The 18,349-nt window shown below is 44.3% G+C and overlaps 1 protein-coding gene across 2 annotated transcripts in view; it reads right to left on the bottom strand.

Moving 5' to 3' along the window:
- Positions 1-11,638: 11,638 nt before the first annotated feature.
- Positions 11,639-18,349, bottom strand: part of LOC121540336 (TLE family member 5) — a 48,616-nt gene continuing 41,905 nt past the window's right edge. Inside the window, exons 6-7 of one of the 2 annotated variants that reach the window (XM_041849132.2) lie at positions 18,125-18,199; positions 11,639-15,151 (exon numbers count right to left, since the gene is read on the bottom strand). In XM_041849132.2, the coding sequence (XP_041705066.1) occupies positions 14,924-15,151; positions 18,125-18,199 (303 nt within the window). In that variant the 3' untranslated portion in view covers positions 11,639-14,923. The remainder of the gene's footprint in view (positions 15,152-18,124; positions 18,200-18,349) is intronic. The other variant, XM_041849133.2, reaches the window with a different exon arrangement.

Raw genomic sequence — 18,349 nt, 5'->3', positions numbered from 1 at the left:
AGCAACTTCACAAGGTCCTTTGCTGTTGTTCTGGGATTGATTTTCACTTTTCGCACCAAAGTACATTAATCTCTAGGAGACAGAACGCGTCTCCTTCCTGAGCGGTATGATGGCTGCGTGGTCCCATGGTGTTTATACTTGCGTACCATTGTTTGTACAGATGAACATGGTACCTTCCGGCGTTTGGAAATTGCTCCCAAGGATGAACACATTTACAAAAAAAATTCTGAGGTCTTGGCTGATTTCTTTTCATTTTCCCATGATGTCAAGCAAAGAGGCACTGAGTTTGAAGGTAGGCCTTGAAATACATCCACAGGTACACCTCCAATTGACTCAAATTATGTCAATTAGCCTAGTAGAAGCTTTTAAAGCCATGACATCATTTTCTGAAATTTCCAAGCTGTTTAAAGGCACAGTCAACTTAGTGTATGTAAACTTCTGACCCACTGGAATTGTGATACAGTGAATTATAGGGGAAATAATCGGTCTGTAAACAATTGTTGGAAAAATTACTTGTGTCATGCACAAAGTAGATGTCCTAACCGATTTGCCAAAACTATAGTTTGTTAACAAAAAATTTGTGGAAATTTGTTGAAAAACAAGTTTTAATGACTCCAACCTAAGTGTATGTAAATTTCTGACTTCAACAGTACCTGAATATGTCCAATAGAAACTCTTCTCTGCAATTGTTGGACTAATGGTTACACCCTAGATCAGCTAGATGCAGGCAAGAGTGTGCAAGGCGGTATTGAATGTGTCACGGTCTGTCACTGTCTGTCACCTTGATTACTCAAATTCCTCTCGACCTGTGCACCTACGTTGTAAACTTTCACTCATAGGCTAGGTTGTAGCAACCTCATGATGGGTATAGGGAAAACTTGAGTATCATGTAGTAGCCTAAACCTCTCAAAGTTACATTGAGCTGGGTGAATGGAATATGAATGACAGTCATCCAATATGCTGTAATTGAAATAAGGCATGCTCATTTAAAAAAAAGTATTGTCCTCCCTCTTAAACATCACCGACCGCCACTGGTGTGAACATCCATGTGAACAAAAGGAGACAGGAACTGCATTACACAAGATCTGGTGCATTACACCAGATATAGCCCTGAAATGTCCTTTGTTCAACAGAAAACTGCATTGAGAAAGGCTTACTCTGTTGTACCCAGCCAAGTCCAAATGTTAAAACAGAACAGTTAAAACACTACAGGCTCTGTTCTGGATCCGGTAATGGAAACTGACTACACAACACACATAAACTCAGCAAAAAAAGAAACGTCCCTTTTTCAGGACCCTGTCTTTCAAAGATAATTCGTAAAAATCCAAATAACTTCACAGATCTTCATTGTAAACACTGTTTCCCATGCTTGTTCAATGAACCATAAACAATTAATGAACATCCACCTGTGGAACAGTCGTTATGACACTAACAGCTTACAGACGGTAGGCAATTAAGGTCACAGTTATGAAAACTTAGGACACTAAAGAGGCCTTTCTACTGACTCTGAAAAACACCAAAAGAAAGATGCCCAGCTCATCTGCGTGAACGTGCCTTAGGCATGCTGCAAGGAGGCATGAGAACTGCAGATGTGGCCAGAGCAATAAATTGCAATGTCCGTACTGTGAGACACCTAAGACAGCGCTACAGGGAGACAGGACGGACAGCTGATCGTCCTCGCAGTGGCAGACCACGTGTAACAACACCTGCACAGGATCGGTACATCCGAACATCACAGCTTTGGGACAGGTACAGGATGGCAACAACAACTGCCCGAGTTACACCAGGAACGCACAATCCCTCCATCAGTGCTCAGACTGTCCGCAAAAGGCTGAGAGAGGCTGGACTGAGGGCTTGTAGGCCTGTTGTAAGGCAGGTCCTCACCAGACATCACCGGCAACAACGTCGCCTATGGGCACAAACCCACCGTCGCTGGACCAGACAGGACTTGCAAAAAATGCTCTTCACTGACGAGTCACAGTTTTGTCTCACCAGGGGTGATGGTCGGATTCGCGTTTATCGTCGAAGGAATGAGCATTACACCGAGGCCTGTACTCTGGAGCGGGATCGATTTGGAGGTGGAGGGTCCGTCATGGTCTGGGGCGGTGTGTCACAGCATCATCGGACTGAGCTTGTTGTCATTGCAGGCCCTCCAGCATGACCCTCCAGCATGACAATGCCACCAGCCATACTTCTTGTTCTGTGCGTGATTTCCTGCAAGACAGGAATGTCAGTGTTCTGCCATGGCCAGCGAATCCCATTGAGCATGTCTGGGACCTGTTGGAACGGAGGGTGAGGGCTAGGGCCATTCCCCCCAGAAATGTCCGGGAACTTGCAGGTGCCTTGGTGGAAGAGTGGGGTAACATCTCACAGCATGAACTGGCAAATCTGGTGCAGTCCATGAGGAGGAGATGCACTGCAGTACTTAATGCAGCTGGTGGCCACACCAGATACTGACTGTTACTTTTGATTTTGACCCCCCCTTTGTTCAGGGACACATTATTCAATTTCTGTTTGTCACGTCTGTGGAATTTGTTCAGTTTATGTCTCAGTTGTTGAATCTTGAATGTTCATACAAATATTTACACATGTTAAATTTGCTGAAAATAAACGCAGTTGACAGTGAGAGGAAGTTTCTTTTTTTGCGGAGTTTACATGATAAGCTGTTTAATCATCTATTTGTATTATTATTCACATGCAAAACATTATAGGCCTTGAGTATTTATTGTTTTACAGAATGGAAGCAAAGATAAGTAAATGGAAAGATAGAAGGGCTGATAAACAGATTAGGTATTATATCCCCCCATCTCTTTCCCTCCCTCACACCCTTTCTTTTTTCTCTCCTTATCTCCCTCACTCCCTCTCCCTTTCCTTACCTGTCTTCCTCTCCCTATCTCTCTCTCCCTCCCCATCCATCCATCCATCCATCCACACACACAGCTGTGGAATGTCCAGGCAGGTTGGCTGGGTGCCTGGGTCATGTCATGCCAATTAAGTTCAGCAGCTAATAGTCTTCCATTTGGGAATATATCCTGTTACAGACAACATTAACCCTTCCCTGAACTGGGAGTAACTAATACACACTCTCACGTGCATGGAAATGGGCATGCATGCTGTGACGAACACATACACACAAGCAGATACACATTAATAAATATTTATGTGTATGTGCATGTGTTTGTTAAAAGCGGAAGTAAAATTTCGGTTGGACTTAGTGGGTAATTGAGCAATAAAGTGATATTTATCTTAAATCGCTCACCAGCCTCCTCTGATAAATATGCATACAAATATACATTTACAAAACACACGTACACACAGCCACAATAATTTATACACAAACCGATACCGACATACATAACACCCCCTCCCCCAATTATGCACATTTAAAACATTTGCCAAATAGAAATCCAGATTTGTTACATCCCCTCTCCCACATTCCATTTGAACATGTTCTCGATATAATCAAAGCAGAACGGCGGAAAGGAGATACAGTACATTAAAAAAAATTGAAAAATATGGAAAGAGAGACAAAACAAGATTGTGGGGTGGATGGATGGATGGTGATGGTGGGATATGGGGAGGGGGGTGTTGAGAGAGGGAACCAGAGAGACATCTACATCATTTGGCCTAATGACACCATCTGGTGGATGGTAGGGACATCAACAGCACACTCACACAGAGGAGGGGAGGGGTGAAGTGGAATGTTAACTAGAGTTCTGAAGAATTCGGTTCTGGGGGGAAAAGCACTCACATGAGAAAATTCAGTTTTCAATCAAATCAAAATGTATTTGTCACATGCGCCGAATACAGGTGTAGACCTTACTGTGAAATGCTTACTTACAAGCCCTTAACCAACAATGCAGTTAAGAAAATAGAGTTAAGAAAATATTTACTAAATAAACTAAAGTAAAAAAATTAAGTAACACAATTAAATAACAATAATGAGGTTATATACAGGGGGTACCGGTACCGAGTCAATGTGCGGGGGTACAGGTTAGTCAAGGTAATTTGTACATGTATGTAGGGGTAAAGTGACTATGCATAGATAATAAACGGCGAGTAGCAACAGTGTAAAATGCAAATAGTCCGGGTGGCCATTTGATTAATTGTTCAGCAGTCTTACGGCTTGGGGGTAGAAGCTGTTAAGGAGCTTTTTGGACTTAGACATGGCACTCTGGTACCGCTTGCCGTGCGGTAGCAGAGAGAACAGTCTATGACTTGGGTGGCTGGAGTCTTTGATAATTTTTTGGGCCTTCCTCTGACACCGCCTAGTATATAGGTCCTCTGTAGCACCTTACGGTCAGATGCGGAGCAGTTGCCATACCAGGCGGTGATGCAACCGGTCAGGCTGCTCTCGATGGTGCAGCTGTAGGACTTTTTGAGGATCTGGGGGCTCATGCCAAATCTTTTCAGTCTCCTGAGGGGGAAAAGGCATTGTCGTGCCCTCTTGACGACTTTCTTGGTGTGTTTGGACCATGATAGTTTGTTGGTGATGTGGACATCAAGGAACTTGAAACTCTCGACCCACTCCACTACAGCCCCATCGATGTGAATGGGGGCGTGTTCGGCCCTCCTTTTCCTGTAGTGCTGACACTTTTCCCACATGATATAAAGTTTTATTTTCAAAATATACCTGTATAGTGGGCTTCTGTTTTGTATTGAATTCTTATCAGCATGTACAGTATGTGAGCTGCCATTTTGCATTGAGTTCCCTTCAGTGTGGATGTTTCCCTGTGAGAGTAAATGTCAGTGGCATTGAGCGGGCAGCTGCGGCGTTATCTGTTGAGGCTCTGTGGGTTGGACCAATCAGGGATTCCCTCAGGACTGGAGCACTGTGACTGCATGTTCCATAGCTGTCAGCAGCCATTGACTCACCACTAGACACCACTGACTCACACACTGACACTTTCTCTCTCTCACACACACACTGCACGAACACAATCGTGCACACACACACACACACACACACACACACACACACACTCTATGACTGCAGAATGACACCCCTCTATCATCACACACCAGACCCCAAAGCCCACCCACACACAAAAAATGCATACAGGAAACACACTCCACCCCCAAATGAGACTAATACTACCCTGACTATGTCCCAGTACTTCATGTGGGATTTTGGGGCTTTGTTGAGTCCTCTACAAAGAAAACTCTACAAATATAACTGAACGAAATCAAATCAAATCAAACACATTGCTCTTTATTACATCCTGCCAACCCCCTCCTTCTGTCTGTTTCCAACCCCCTCCTTCTGTCTGTTTCCAACCCCCTCCTTCTGTCCGTTTCCAACCCCCTCCTTCTGTCCGTTTCCAACCCCCTCCTTCTGTCCGTTTCCAACCGCCTCCCAGCTGTACATCTCCCCTCTCTATGACCCTCAGATTCCTCTCTCACTACCTCTCTCCCATTCTCCATATCACTCTATCCCTCCCTCTCGCTTCTTCCCTCCCTATACCTCTCTCTCTACATCCCCCGTCCCCATCCTCTGCCCTCACAGTGGGGCGTGTCTGTGCAGCACCTGACCCCCTGGCCGCCTGTCTCACAAATCTCCCATAGAGCCTCTAATGGCTTCTACACATGCAGCCGTGGCTTGGACAGGACATTATACACTACCACTAAACTACCTGTACTCATTAGACACTGGCTACTGCTGCTGCTTCACTCTCTGTGGATCTCACTGTGGATAGACTGGTGCTGTAGTGTGCTTCTACCCTTACCGGTCTTCACCTTCCTGTAACCTGGACTGGAGAGCTGACCTTTACTAATCCAATCACATACTAATCAGTGAATATCTCAAGAGAGTGAGGATGGAGGCATTTCACAGTATTGGAACATGGCCCTAGTTTTCAGTCCATCTTGGATGAGATGGTTCCGTCCTCTGAGTGAGATAATCCAATTAACATGCAGTGCAAACTTGTGAAGTCTTCGGGTGAAATGCATAATTTCTGCAAGATCATTTATGACATTTATCATTTTCTCCCAGATCATTATCACCTACAGGCTAGCCTCATGGCAGGCTATGATGATAAATTACTTTTCTCATCTCATTGCCAGATTATTCAGGATGTGGAGCACACTAGCTCTCATAGTGTAATAATGAGATGATCGACAGTAGGAAAGAGAGCTATGAGAGGTCCAGAGAAGGTAGTGTGTAAAAAGTGAGAGAATGTGTGTGTGTGTGTGTGTGTCTCTATGCATGTCTGTGTGTGCGCGCGTATGTACACTGGCTTTCTATCACACCCTAGCAGAACCACAGAAGGTTTTATTGGGAAACGCCAGTCGGCAGACACACAGACAGAGTCACAGGCCCCAGTCTGAGCAAGCAGGAAGAACCACACTGGCAGTGCAAACAGACCACAGTATGCCCACACCATAACCAGACGCCACTCGCCCAGAGGCCACAGCTTAGAGGCAGGCCAGAGCACGGCCCTCTGGGAGTGAAGACTGGAGAGGGAGGGCAAACAGTACTACCATACAGTACTAAGACTCACAGGACTGATTGACTGACAAAGACGGGGATCCAACTGGAGAAGATGTTACTTTAGCTTATCTGTAAGTGTTTGACAGTAATAACCCTATCATGTCATTGACACTCACACTGTTGCTTACTGTCTGGGACAAGGGAGTGTTAGCAAAAAGACAGAGGTAGAGTTAGTGAGAGAAGAGACAGTGTGACAGAAAGAGATAGTGAGGAAATGGTACTATTGTACATGTAGCTCGAGGTGCTCTCCTACTTCAGAGTCGTGATAGATGGAGGTTGTAAAGGGATGAATAAGAGGTGAGGATCAGGATGAAAGTGCTTTCCAGAAACAGCAGCCTTAGTCAAACAGCTGGGCTGGGACCCCTGAGCCTGCCTGGCCTACCACACCACAGCTCAGCCAGCCTCACTGACCAACACACACAAACACACGAAGTAACACAAACACAGTCATATGCAGTCACACACACAGCCTCCCAAGAATCCAGATTCCAGCCTAACCCTATACCCAGCCCAACCCTATACCCAGCCTAACCCCATACACAGTCTAACCCGATACCCAGCCTAACCCAATACCCAACCTAACCCCATACCCAGCCGACCAGAGAGCCGGAGGGAGGGAGGGAGGAGGACTGCCAGCCAGAGAGGTGGGGGTGAGGAGGCACGCTGCAAATAGAGCTAGGAGGAGGAGAGTGCACACTAAATCAATTTGGCTTTCAGCAAGGGGGAGTCTACAACACTGTGCCAGCGGTGTGTGTGTTTGTGAATGTGAGTCAGTGTGTGTGTTTTGCGCAAAGGTTGTGTGTGTGTGTGCAAGCGGATACACACGTGTGCGTGTGTGTGTGACTGCGCATGACTGTGTGTGTGTCTATGAGAGCCAGAGAGTAGGTGGTGGAGAGGAGGGGTGTGTGTAAGAGCGGGGCAAGGTGGAATGCTAGCTAGCTCTGTGTGTTGTAGCTGTGGTGTCACTGGGATGGGAAGTGACAGGCAGGAAGTCCCACAGACAGCTGGGTAACAGCCCACTCCCACACTGGGGGGGGCTTTACACTTAACACAGAAAGTACTGCCTCTCCTCTCTCTCTCTCTTTTCACTCCCTCCTTTCTTCTCAATCTAGCACTGGAGAGAGAGGGGGAGGTTGATTAATAAAGAGAGAGGGGAAGAGAACGATAGAGGGTGGAAGAGTGAGGGGGGAGGGAGGAATACAAAGAGTGTCAAGAGAGATTGGGAGGAAGGCTGAGAGGGAAAGGAGAGAGGAAGATGTTGAGCAAGAACAGAGATAAAGAGAACAGATAGAAGGTGAGAGGGAATTATAGAGGACATGAGAGAGGGGGGAGATAGAGTGGGAAGGACAGTGAAGGAGAGAAAGGATGAGCAGAGTGAAGAAGAAAAAAAAAGGGGGGGGGTGTTTGTATCACACGACTCCATTAAACTTTTAATAGTCCTCATTTCTCCAACTAGGTTTCCTGCTACTATATCACCAAAACAGCTGCTGCAAATCCCACAGCCGACCAATGATGAGACGCATTTCCCCCTCTCTCATACACACCACACACACGTAGGGGACAGAGTAGAGGCAGTGAGAGGAGGATACAGTGCCTTCAGAAAGTATTCATACCCCTTGACTTATTCCACATTTCGTTGTTATGCGCTGAATTGTCAACATGGACTCCTCCAGCTGGGCTGTGTCCTCCAGCTGGGCACTGTCAACATGGACTCCTCCAACTGGGCCCTGTCAACATGGACTCCTCCAGCTGGGCCCTGTCAACATGGACCCCTCCAGCTGGGATGGGCCGTACTATACACTCCACTCACACAGAGAACGCAGATGAGAGAAAAAATAAGAGATTGACAGGGAGGAAACAAGGGTTGAATTGGGACTGTGTGTGTGTGTGTGTGTATATATATATACACACACACACACACACACAGTGGGGAGAACAAGTATTTGATACACTGCCGATTTTGCGGGTTTTCCTACTTACAAAGCATGTAGAAGTCTAATTTTTATCATAGGTACACTTCAACTGTGAGAGACGGAATCTAAAACAAAAATCCTGAAAATCACATTGTATGATTTTTAAGTAATTAATTTGCATTTTATTGCATGACATAAGTATTTGATACATTAGAAAAGCAGAACTTAATATTTGGTACAGAAACCTTTGTTTGCAATTACAGAGATCATACGTTTCCTGTAGGTCTTGACCAGGTTTGCACACACTGCAGCAGGGAATTTGGCCCACTCCTCCATACAGACCTTCTCCAGATCCTTCAGGTTTCGGGGCTGTCGCTGAGCAATGCGGACTTTCAGCTCCCTCCAAAGATGTTCTATTGGGTTCAGGTCTGGAGACTGGCTAGACCACTCCAGGACCTTGAGATGCTTCTTACGGAGCCACTCCTTAGTTGCCCTGGCTGTGTGTTTTCGGGTCGTTGTCATGCTGGAAGACCCAGCCACGACCCATCTTCAATGCTCTTACTGAGGGAAGGAGGTTGTTGGCCAAGATCTCGCGATACATGGCCCCATCCATCCTCCCCTAAATACGGTGCAGTCGTCCTGTCCCCTTTGCAGAAAAGCATCCCCAAAGAATGATGTTTCCACCTCCATGCTTCACGGTTGGGATGGTGTTCTTGGGGTTGTACTCATCCTTCTTCCTCCAAACACGGCGAGGGGAGTTTAGACCAAAAAGCTATATTTTTGTCTCATCAGACCACATTACCTTCTCCCATTCCTCCTCTGGATCATCCAGATGGTCATTGGCAAACTTCAGACGGGCCTGGACATGCGCTGGCTTGAGCAGGAGGACCTTGCGTGCGCTGCAGGATTTTAATCCATGACAGCGTAGTGTGTTACTAATGGTTTTCTTTGAGACTGTGGTCCCAGCTCTCTTCAGGTCATTGACCAGGTCCTGCTGTGTAGTTCTGGGCTGATCCCTCACCTTCCTCATGATCATTGATGCCCCACGAGGTGAGATCTTGCATGGAGCCCCAGACCGAGGGTGATTGACGTCATCTTGAACTTCTTCCATTTTCTAATAATTGCGCCAACAGTTGTTGCCTTCTCACCAAGCTGCTTGCCTATTGTCCTGTAGCCCATCCCAGCCTTGTGCAGGTCTACAATTTTATCCCTGATGTCCTTACACAGCTCTCTGGTCTTGGCCATTGTGGAGAGGTTGGCGTCTGTTTGATTGAGTGTGTGGACAAGTGTCTTTTATACAGGTAACGAGTTCAAACAGGTGCAGTTAATACAGGTAATGAGTGGAGAACAGGAGGCTTCTTAAAGAAAAACTAACAGGTCTGTGAGAGCCGGAATTCTTACTGGTTGGTAGGTGATCAAATACTTATGTCATGCAATAAAATGCAAATGAATTACTTAAAAATCATACAATGTGGTTTTCTGGATTTTTGTTTTAGATTCCGTCTCTCACAGTTGAAGTGTACCTATGATAAAAATTACAGACCTCTACATGCTTTGTAAGTAGGAAAACCTGCAAAATCGGCAGTGTATCAAATACTTGTTCTCCCCACTGTACATATGTGTGTCTGTGCAGAAGAAAGACGAGAAAGAGAGAAACAAATGAAGATTAAGAGAAATAGGGAGGCCTTTGCAGAAAACCCCCAAAAAAGAGACTGCCACAGATGTAAGAGACAGAACAAAAGAGAGGGAGAGTGACAGAGGGAGGCAGTGAGGGAATGACAGGAGGAGAGCTAGACGGAGGGGAGGAGGATGGATGAGAGGCAGACAGATTGACAGCCTCCGTTCCCTGGGACACATGAATAAACCAGCACAGCATATATCACCTTGGAGAGAGAGGGATGACGGAGAGAGAGAGAGACAGAGGAGAGATAGAGGCGAGAGAGGGAGAGGAGAGAAAGGAGACAGAGAGCGCCTCCATAATCAAGCCATCATGGAGAGTATGAGCAAGGGAGTGATGGGGAAAGCAGCGATGGCTCTGAATGAGTCAATCAAGATGCTTCTTGTTCTCCATTCAGACGCTCCCCTCCTCTTCTCAGTACATGCACATGGTTACCCAACAACATCACAACATGGTCTTCTGGGCATTTCCATCAAGTCAAATCACATTTTATTGGTTACATACACGTTTAGCAGATGTTATTGCGGGTGCAGCGAAATGCTTGTTCCTAGCTCCAACAGTGCAGTAGTATCTAACAATTCACAACAATACACAAATCTAAAAAGGCACTGTATATGATATAACGTGTTAGTGTAGCTAATATAACCATTGAAGTGAAATCCAAATGATTCGCAGTCTTTACGTACAATGTGCTATGTTGCAGAGGGGAAAAAACCTTCCCACCACATCAGTGCTTCTCAGAGGAGTCCTGTATCCTGACACAGAAAATAGGGCACTTTCATATTTATTTAAGTGCTGGGCTCAGATCCAGAGGAGTCCTTGGGGAGACAGACCGAGCAGAGCGGGAAGGAGAGGAGAAAGCGGGTTGGAGGCACAGTAGCTGAGGTTTCACCAGCACTGCCTCAGAGCACACACAAAACACACACAACCAAGGGCACACTGTCATTCAACACATACAGCAGAAATAACCAATAGGGAGTGTGTGTGTAACCGCCCGTGTGTGCGTAACACTATCTGTGTGTGTGTGTGTGTAATGAAAAATAGCCATGAATGCGATGACACAAGTTATGCGTTTGACTGATATATGGGATATCTACATGAGGGTTGTGCAGAGGTGCCAACTGGGGCATGTCCCAATGTCCCAATAATACACAGAACATGTGGTGGTGAAAACCTAAACCAGGAACGCCACGGAGCAGACATACACTACCATTCCTCCACTATTCCATGCATCTGTGACAGACGCACATGGAGGAATACCTCAGCAATTATCCAGCCCAGTGTAGAAATGACACAGGATGACATTTTTAAATCAACACTTCCGCCGTGTGGAGTGACAATGAACTACAGGGACCTCAAAGCTCCACAGGCATTCACATAGACTCCTGTCCATCACTAGGCTAGTATTAGTCATCTAAATGTCATCCTTCATCTAGTAGTAATACTGAGAAATGTATAGTAACATTACACCATTGATGCTTGAGCTCCACTGCATTTCCACTGTGGCATTGCCTCTTGGATAAGATGCACAAAAACAAAAAACAGGACAGACAACGATTGACTTGATTTACTTTATTTGTAAGGCACCAGAAGTACTTCCTTACTGCAGAACATTTCATTTATTTATAGTAAATGTTTGTTATTTTTATATTTCACCTTTTCTTTAAATGAAGCTATGATTTCATGACACAAAACCTTTTTGGGGGGCCAAAGTATGCACTTTTTACATTATACACAAAATAAGTATTCAAAAAATGATCTATACAAAGCTCCAAATACTTACAATGCTTCACGCTATGGGAAAACGGGTAAAGGGCAAACAATGGGTCAGGGGTTTAAGAGGGACAGGTATAGGTCAAAGCACTGCAGTTCCTCTAGTGTCACATCAGCACTGTAGGACATAGCACAGGAATCATCCAGGACAGACACATAAGATGCAGTCATATACCAGGGGTGTCCAATCAAAAACATATTTTGACAAATTGTTAAAATAGTGTTAATTGTGTAGATACTTTAAGAAAACCAATGGTCCAAACCTCATGTCTCTATCATAATCCATTCAAAAGGTATTGGAGTGTTTACCCATGTAGGATGGCCAGAATTAGGATGACTAAATCAATGGAAGCCAGAGAAAAACGGGGTCAAAAAATCTGGATAATTGCATCGCGTCAGCTAGGCTGGATTCTGTGCAAGAATTAAGGCTTCTGGTTACCTGACAGGCTCACTTTCCAGTTGAACTCGGCATCTTCCTTCTCGAAGCCGCAGGACGTAAAATAAAGGTAAGATGGATATCTATTTGAGACATGACGTAGTACTTTCTTATTTTAATATACGCTTTACATATTCATTCAAAATTCCTATTCCTTTTTGACGATTTCTCACAAAAACAAGCGTATCTCTAAAATGTCAATTGCGCACTGACCATATACCAAGCTTTTTTATTTTCAAAGCCTTTTATATTTAATTCAGCTCCTGTCATGCCAATTTAGCTTTTTGCGACCAGCGGAAACAACTTTGAAGACGACCACAAAATGTAAAATCCTCAAGTTGTTATGCAAAACCTGCACCCTTATGTCAACAGAGCTCAGTGCTTATTATCGGATGTATTAGGTTACGAAATCGGACTTTTTTGATATAAATGTTAAATGATATGTTAGAGAAAGACCCCATTGACCGATTCAGAACATGAATAATCATATTTGTCCTGGTAAAATGTATTTTATAACATAAGTGAAATTATCACCAAAGCGCGTTTTCACCCACTCTGAGCAGAGTGGGTGGGGACACCCTACATATACACATAAAGCTTTATATGTATAACTGTATACATAAACTGGCCCTCCACTACTAAACAAATACATAATTTATCGGAATCTTTAAAAGCCTTTTACTCTCATTCTATTTCATAGCGATAATATTCAAACAAGTGCATTGATCACAGAAAATGTGGACCAAACTTTTTTTTAAACATTTCTTCGCTAATAGAAAGGAATATAGTTCCGCAAGAGACATGCGTTTGTGTGCATCTACCCACACGCATTGCATATCACTACTGTTTATGTCGATAAGAGTAAGTTGTGCCGTTCACAAGCAGTATTAGACTTCCCAGGTTCACCACTGACTGACCAACGTTCAAATCTATATTACAGAGGTTTACGAATGCATTCACATAGGGCTATGGAATCAGTTTTCTTCCGACGCTTTATCTAAGACATTTACACAGATCTCTACACCCTCACAGTGTAACCCACCATCAAACAGAAAGGAGGATGTCTATTAATATAAGGGGAATACAAAAAACATACAGTACAACACACGCTGTATAACAGACTGGGATCAAAACAATGATCAGACAATAACACCAATCTTACAGTAAAACCACTAGTCACCATCACATCTTCTATACCATTCTCCATAGCGCTAAAGCTGCCTCGCCCTTTAGTTCTAGACTACAGCGGCACTTACGGGTCCAGCTAATAATCGCACACTCTTTCTCCAACAGGCTGTGAGAAACATGTTGGGGTTTATAGAAAATAGATATTTTGTTATGTAAATGCACACCAAATGGTGGCCATTTGTGCTTTATCTACTCAATAAATGACTGATAAAAAAAACTTTAATTTAAAACTATTCATTGGCCATGGACAATGCATCCAAATTTGTGAGTGCTGTATATGTATTCTATACAAGAGCTAAATCATGCATAATTTCTTCTTATACAGCGACTCATCTTTTGAGTGAAAAGATAGTGGGCGCAGTGAACATTTTGCACATTTTGTTCTATGCTGCTGCCTAACAATAGAGAGAGATGTCAACCTGTTTCCTAGAATAGACCAGAGATTCCTGTTCAAAGAGGTGACTCAGTGGATGTCAGAGCTGCTTTCTAAAACACTTACTGCTCTCTAGTGTTGCAGAGGCAATGTGCACTCTCCTACTGCATCCCCACCAAGGAGAGAAAAGATCTAAAGGTGTTTTCTATCTCGCACAATGTTAGTCATCGCTGCGATCTGTACATTCGGACTGTTATGATAGTATTGATAGCATGCCTTTCATGGAAGCGGTCTAAAGTAGCTCAGTGGGTTAGACAGGGCTCTCTGGGGAATTAGTCATAGGGGGTAGATTTATTTGTAGGAATGATAGCACAGACTTGAAGAGAAACAGCATGAAAGTAGCTCTAAGGTGTTTTTCGTTTCCCATTTAAATGTAGATTAGATTATACATATAATAATCTCTATTCATCTAGAGGTAATTTTTCAATACGTCCTTTCTAAAAACGACTAAAAGCAGCACTAGCGTTTGACTACGTAAGAGCACAGCTTTACATGGCATTACAACAGGAATGCTTCTCCCCCACCTATAGCCATCAGGGACTGGAGTTACCTAGTTAAACTATTCACCAAGAAGACGGCCATATTTCAACTACCCTCTTTTACCTTGGGGACGAATCCTAACCTGAAAATCGAAGTGCGGCCAACAAAACTTCTCAGCAAATTTTCTCACTGATATCAATGCAAGATTTTCAAGTTAGGATTCAGATCTTCACAGACAGTTTTTGCTGTTGCTTGTCTAAAAGTCTGGTTTGTTATTCCACTTATACTATGTGACATTCAGGCTCCCAGATGGGCCCTGGTTAAAGAGAGCCAGGGTGGCATAAAAACACAGATCCACTTACCACTGGGCCATAAAGGGAGCAGGAGGAGGGAAAAACAAATGAGCAAAAAGAGAAGTAAAGCTCAAATCACACACACAATGTTTATATATATATGAAATAAATGATAGTAGGACCACAGCCCTCCGACGCTGCTGTTGTTGTTAATATGCGGTGGAGGGCGGGAGGGAGCTCTAGTCGGACTTGTCCCCGTCCTCCTCACGGTGGCTGTCGGCTCCCTCGCGAGAAGCCTTCTCCTCCTTGGCCAGCTGGGCCTGCGAGGCCAGGATGGAGGAGAGGGAGAAGAGGCCTGAAGAGGAGGTGACGGCCGGCAGGGTTGACTGGCTCAAGCCCAGGGGCATGGGGGTCATGGGCAGGGCCAGACCCTGGAGCTGGGACAGCTGGTGAGCCTGGAGCTGCTGCTGCGGACAACACACACACAGCTCAAACACAGGGGAGATACAGAGATGGGTACATATGGCTCTCACACGAGTGCACGTGCGTGCGCACACACAAATATATTGGCAGCCTTGCACCTTTCTTAAAGAAATACCTATTTCTTCTCAAATAAGCTGAAATTGAAAACAACTTTTGGTCTCCACACCTTGTTATTGGATTTTTAGGATCGCAGAACCATAAAACTTAAGTTTACAATTGTAAATGTAAAATATAAAGACAAACGGCATGGACAAACTTATTGGCACCCCGGAGCTAGTATTTCACTGCACAGCCTTTGGCCAAGATAACACCCGACAAATGCTTCTTGTAGCCATCAATGAGCTTGCTGCAACTTTTACTGGCAATTTAGCTCACTTTTCTACAGCAAACATCTCTAATTCCAACTGCTGTTTTCAGCTCTTGCCATAGGTTATGGATGTGATTCAGATCTGAACTCTTCATTGGCCACTCCAGAACAGTCCAGCGCTTCTTCTTGAACCATTCCAGGGTGCTTTTGATGTGTGTTTGGGGTCGTTGTCCTGCTGGATGACCAACAACCTTCAACAGAGTCCCAGACACTGAGTTGAACATTGCACTCCAAAAATCCTTGATAATCTGCTGATTTCATGAGTTCTTGCACACATTCAGTACCAGGGGCAGCAAAGCAATCCCACAGCATTATCAAACCTCCCCATGTTTGATTGTAGGGAGGGTGTTCTTGTCTTTGAATGCTTCATTTAGTCGTTGGTAACAATCATTTTGTCCATGCCATTAGTCTTTATTTTCTAAATTAAAATGGTAAACTTAAGTTTACACAACAAAAATAATTGTTCTGCAATGTTTAAAATCCAATTACAAGATGTGGAGACCAATTTTATTATATATTTTTCCAACTTATTTTATAAGAAATAGGTAATTATCTAAGAAACGTGCAAGAGTGCCAATATTTTTGGCAACAATTATATACAGTGGGGAAAAAAAGCATTTAGTCAGCCACCAATTGTGCAAGTTCTCCCACTTAAAAAGATGAGAGGCCTGTAATTTTCATCATAGGTACACGTCAACTATGACAGACAAAATGAGAAAAATAATTCCAGAAAATCACATTGTAGGATTTTTAATGAATTTATTTGCAAATTATGGTGGAAAACAAGTATTTGGTCACCTACAAACAAGCAAGATTTCTGGCTCTCACAGACCTGTAACTTCTTATTTAAGAGGCTCCTCTGTCCTCCACTCGTTACCTGTATTAATGGCACCTGTTTGAACTTGTTATCAGTATAAAAGACACCTGTCCACAACCTCAAACAGTCACACTCCAAACTCCACTATGGCCAAGACCAAAGAGCTGTCAAAGGACACCAGAAACAAAATTGTAGACCTGCACCAGGCTGGGAAGACTGAATCTGCAATAGGTAAGCAGCTTGGTTTGAAGAAATCAACTGTGGGAGCAATTATTAGGAAATGGAAGACATACAAGACCACTGATAATCTCCCTCGATCTGGGGCTCCACGCAAGATCTCACCCCGTGGGGTCAAAATGATCACAAGAACGGTGAGCAAAAATCCCAGAACCACACGGGGGGACCTAGTGAATGACCTGCAGAGAGCTGGGACCAAAGTAACAAAGCCTACCATCAGTAACACACTACGCCGCCAGGGACTCAAATCCTGCAGTGCCAGACATGTCCCCCTGCTTAAGCCAGTACATGTCCAGGCCCGTCTGAAGTTTGCTAGAGTGCATTTGGATGATCCAGAAGAGGATTGGGAGAATGTCATATGGGTCAGATGAAACCAAAATAGAACTTTTTGGTAAAAACTCAACTCGTCGTGTTTGGAGGACAAAGAATGCTGAGTTGCATCCAAAGAACACCATACCTACTGTGAAGCATGGGGGTGGAAACATCATGCTTTGGGGCTGTTTTTCTGCAAAGGGACCAGGACGACTGATCCGTGTAAAGGAAAGAATGAATGGGGCCATGTATCGTGAGATTTTGAGTGAAAACCTCCTATCAGCAAGGGCATTGAAGATGAAACGTGGCTGGGTCTTTCAGCATGACAATGATCCCAAACACACCGCCCGGGCAACAAAGGAGTGGCTTCGTAAGAAGTATTTCAAGGTCCTGGAGTGGCCTAGCCAGTCTCCAGATCTCAACCCCATAGAAAATCTTTGGAGGGAGTTGAAAGTCCGTGTTGCCCAGCGACAGCCCCAAAACATCACTGCTCTAGAGGAGATCTGCATGGAGGAATGGGCCAAAATACCAGCAACAGTGTGTGAAAACCTTGTGAAGACTTACAGAAAACGTTTGACCTGTGTCATTGCCAACAAAGGGTATATAACAAAGTATAGAGAAACTTTTGTTGAGTGTGACTGTTTGAGGTTGTGGACAGGTGTCTTTTATACTGATAACAAGTTCAAACAGGTGCCATTAATACAGGTAACGAGTGGAGGACAGAGGAGCCTCTTAAAGAAGAAGTTACAGGTCTGTGAGAGCCAGAAATCTTGCTTGTTTGTAGGTGACCAAATACTTATTTTCCACCATCATTTGCAAATAAATTCATAAAAAATCCTACAATGTGATTTTCTGGATTTTTTTCCCTCAATTTGTCTGTCATAGTTGACGTGTACCTATGATGAAAATTACAGGCCTCTCATCTTTTTAAGTGGGAGAACTTGCACAATTGGTGGCTGACTAAATACTTTTTTCCCCCACTGTACATGTGCTCAGGTGTGTTTTGTGTGTGTGTGTACAAACTGAGCACATCCATTCCACAAAATGTACAACTGAGCCTTGACATATTCCAGACAAAGACCGTTCATCATCATCAATATCTAAAACACCAAACATAAAGCTCCATTAAAACCCAGAGCATCAGACGCATCATAATGATGGATTGATAGCTAGATAGTGATGAGTATCAGCCCCATTGAGGAGTGCCTAGAGGGAGCAGCCTACCCGGATGATGGAGTTCATCTCTGGAGGGGTGACCTGCTTGGCCCTCTCAATGGCCCCCAGGACCTGTTGCTGGTGCTGGGACACAAACACACATGCGGGTGGGGGGGGTTAGATGGCTCAATACTACCAACACTGACCCTGTGCGCCATACCGATTCAATTATTAAGTCACTAACACAATGCTGGGGTCTGATGGAGAATCAATTATCCACTCCCATGTTGTAAT

Source organism: Coregonus clupeaformis, unplaced genomic scaffold, assembly GCF_020615455.1.
Source record: "Coregonus clupeaformis isolate EN_2021a unplaced genomic scaffold, ASM2061545v1 scaf0068, whole genome shotgun sequence".
NCBI classification, from domain to species: domain Eukaryota; kingdom Metazoa; phylum Chordata; class Actinopteri; order Salmoniformes; family Salmonidae; genus Coregonus; species Coregonus clupeaformis.
Note: the sequence above shows the minus strand (reverse complement) of the source record. Positions and strands in the feature narration are given on the sequence as shown.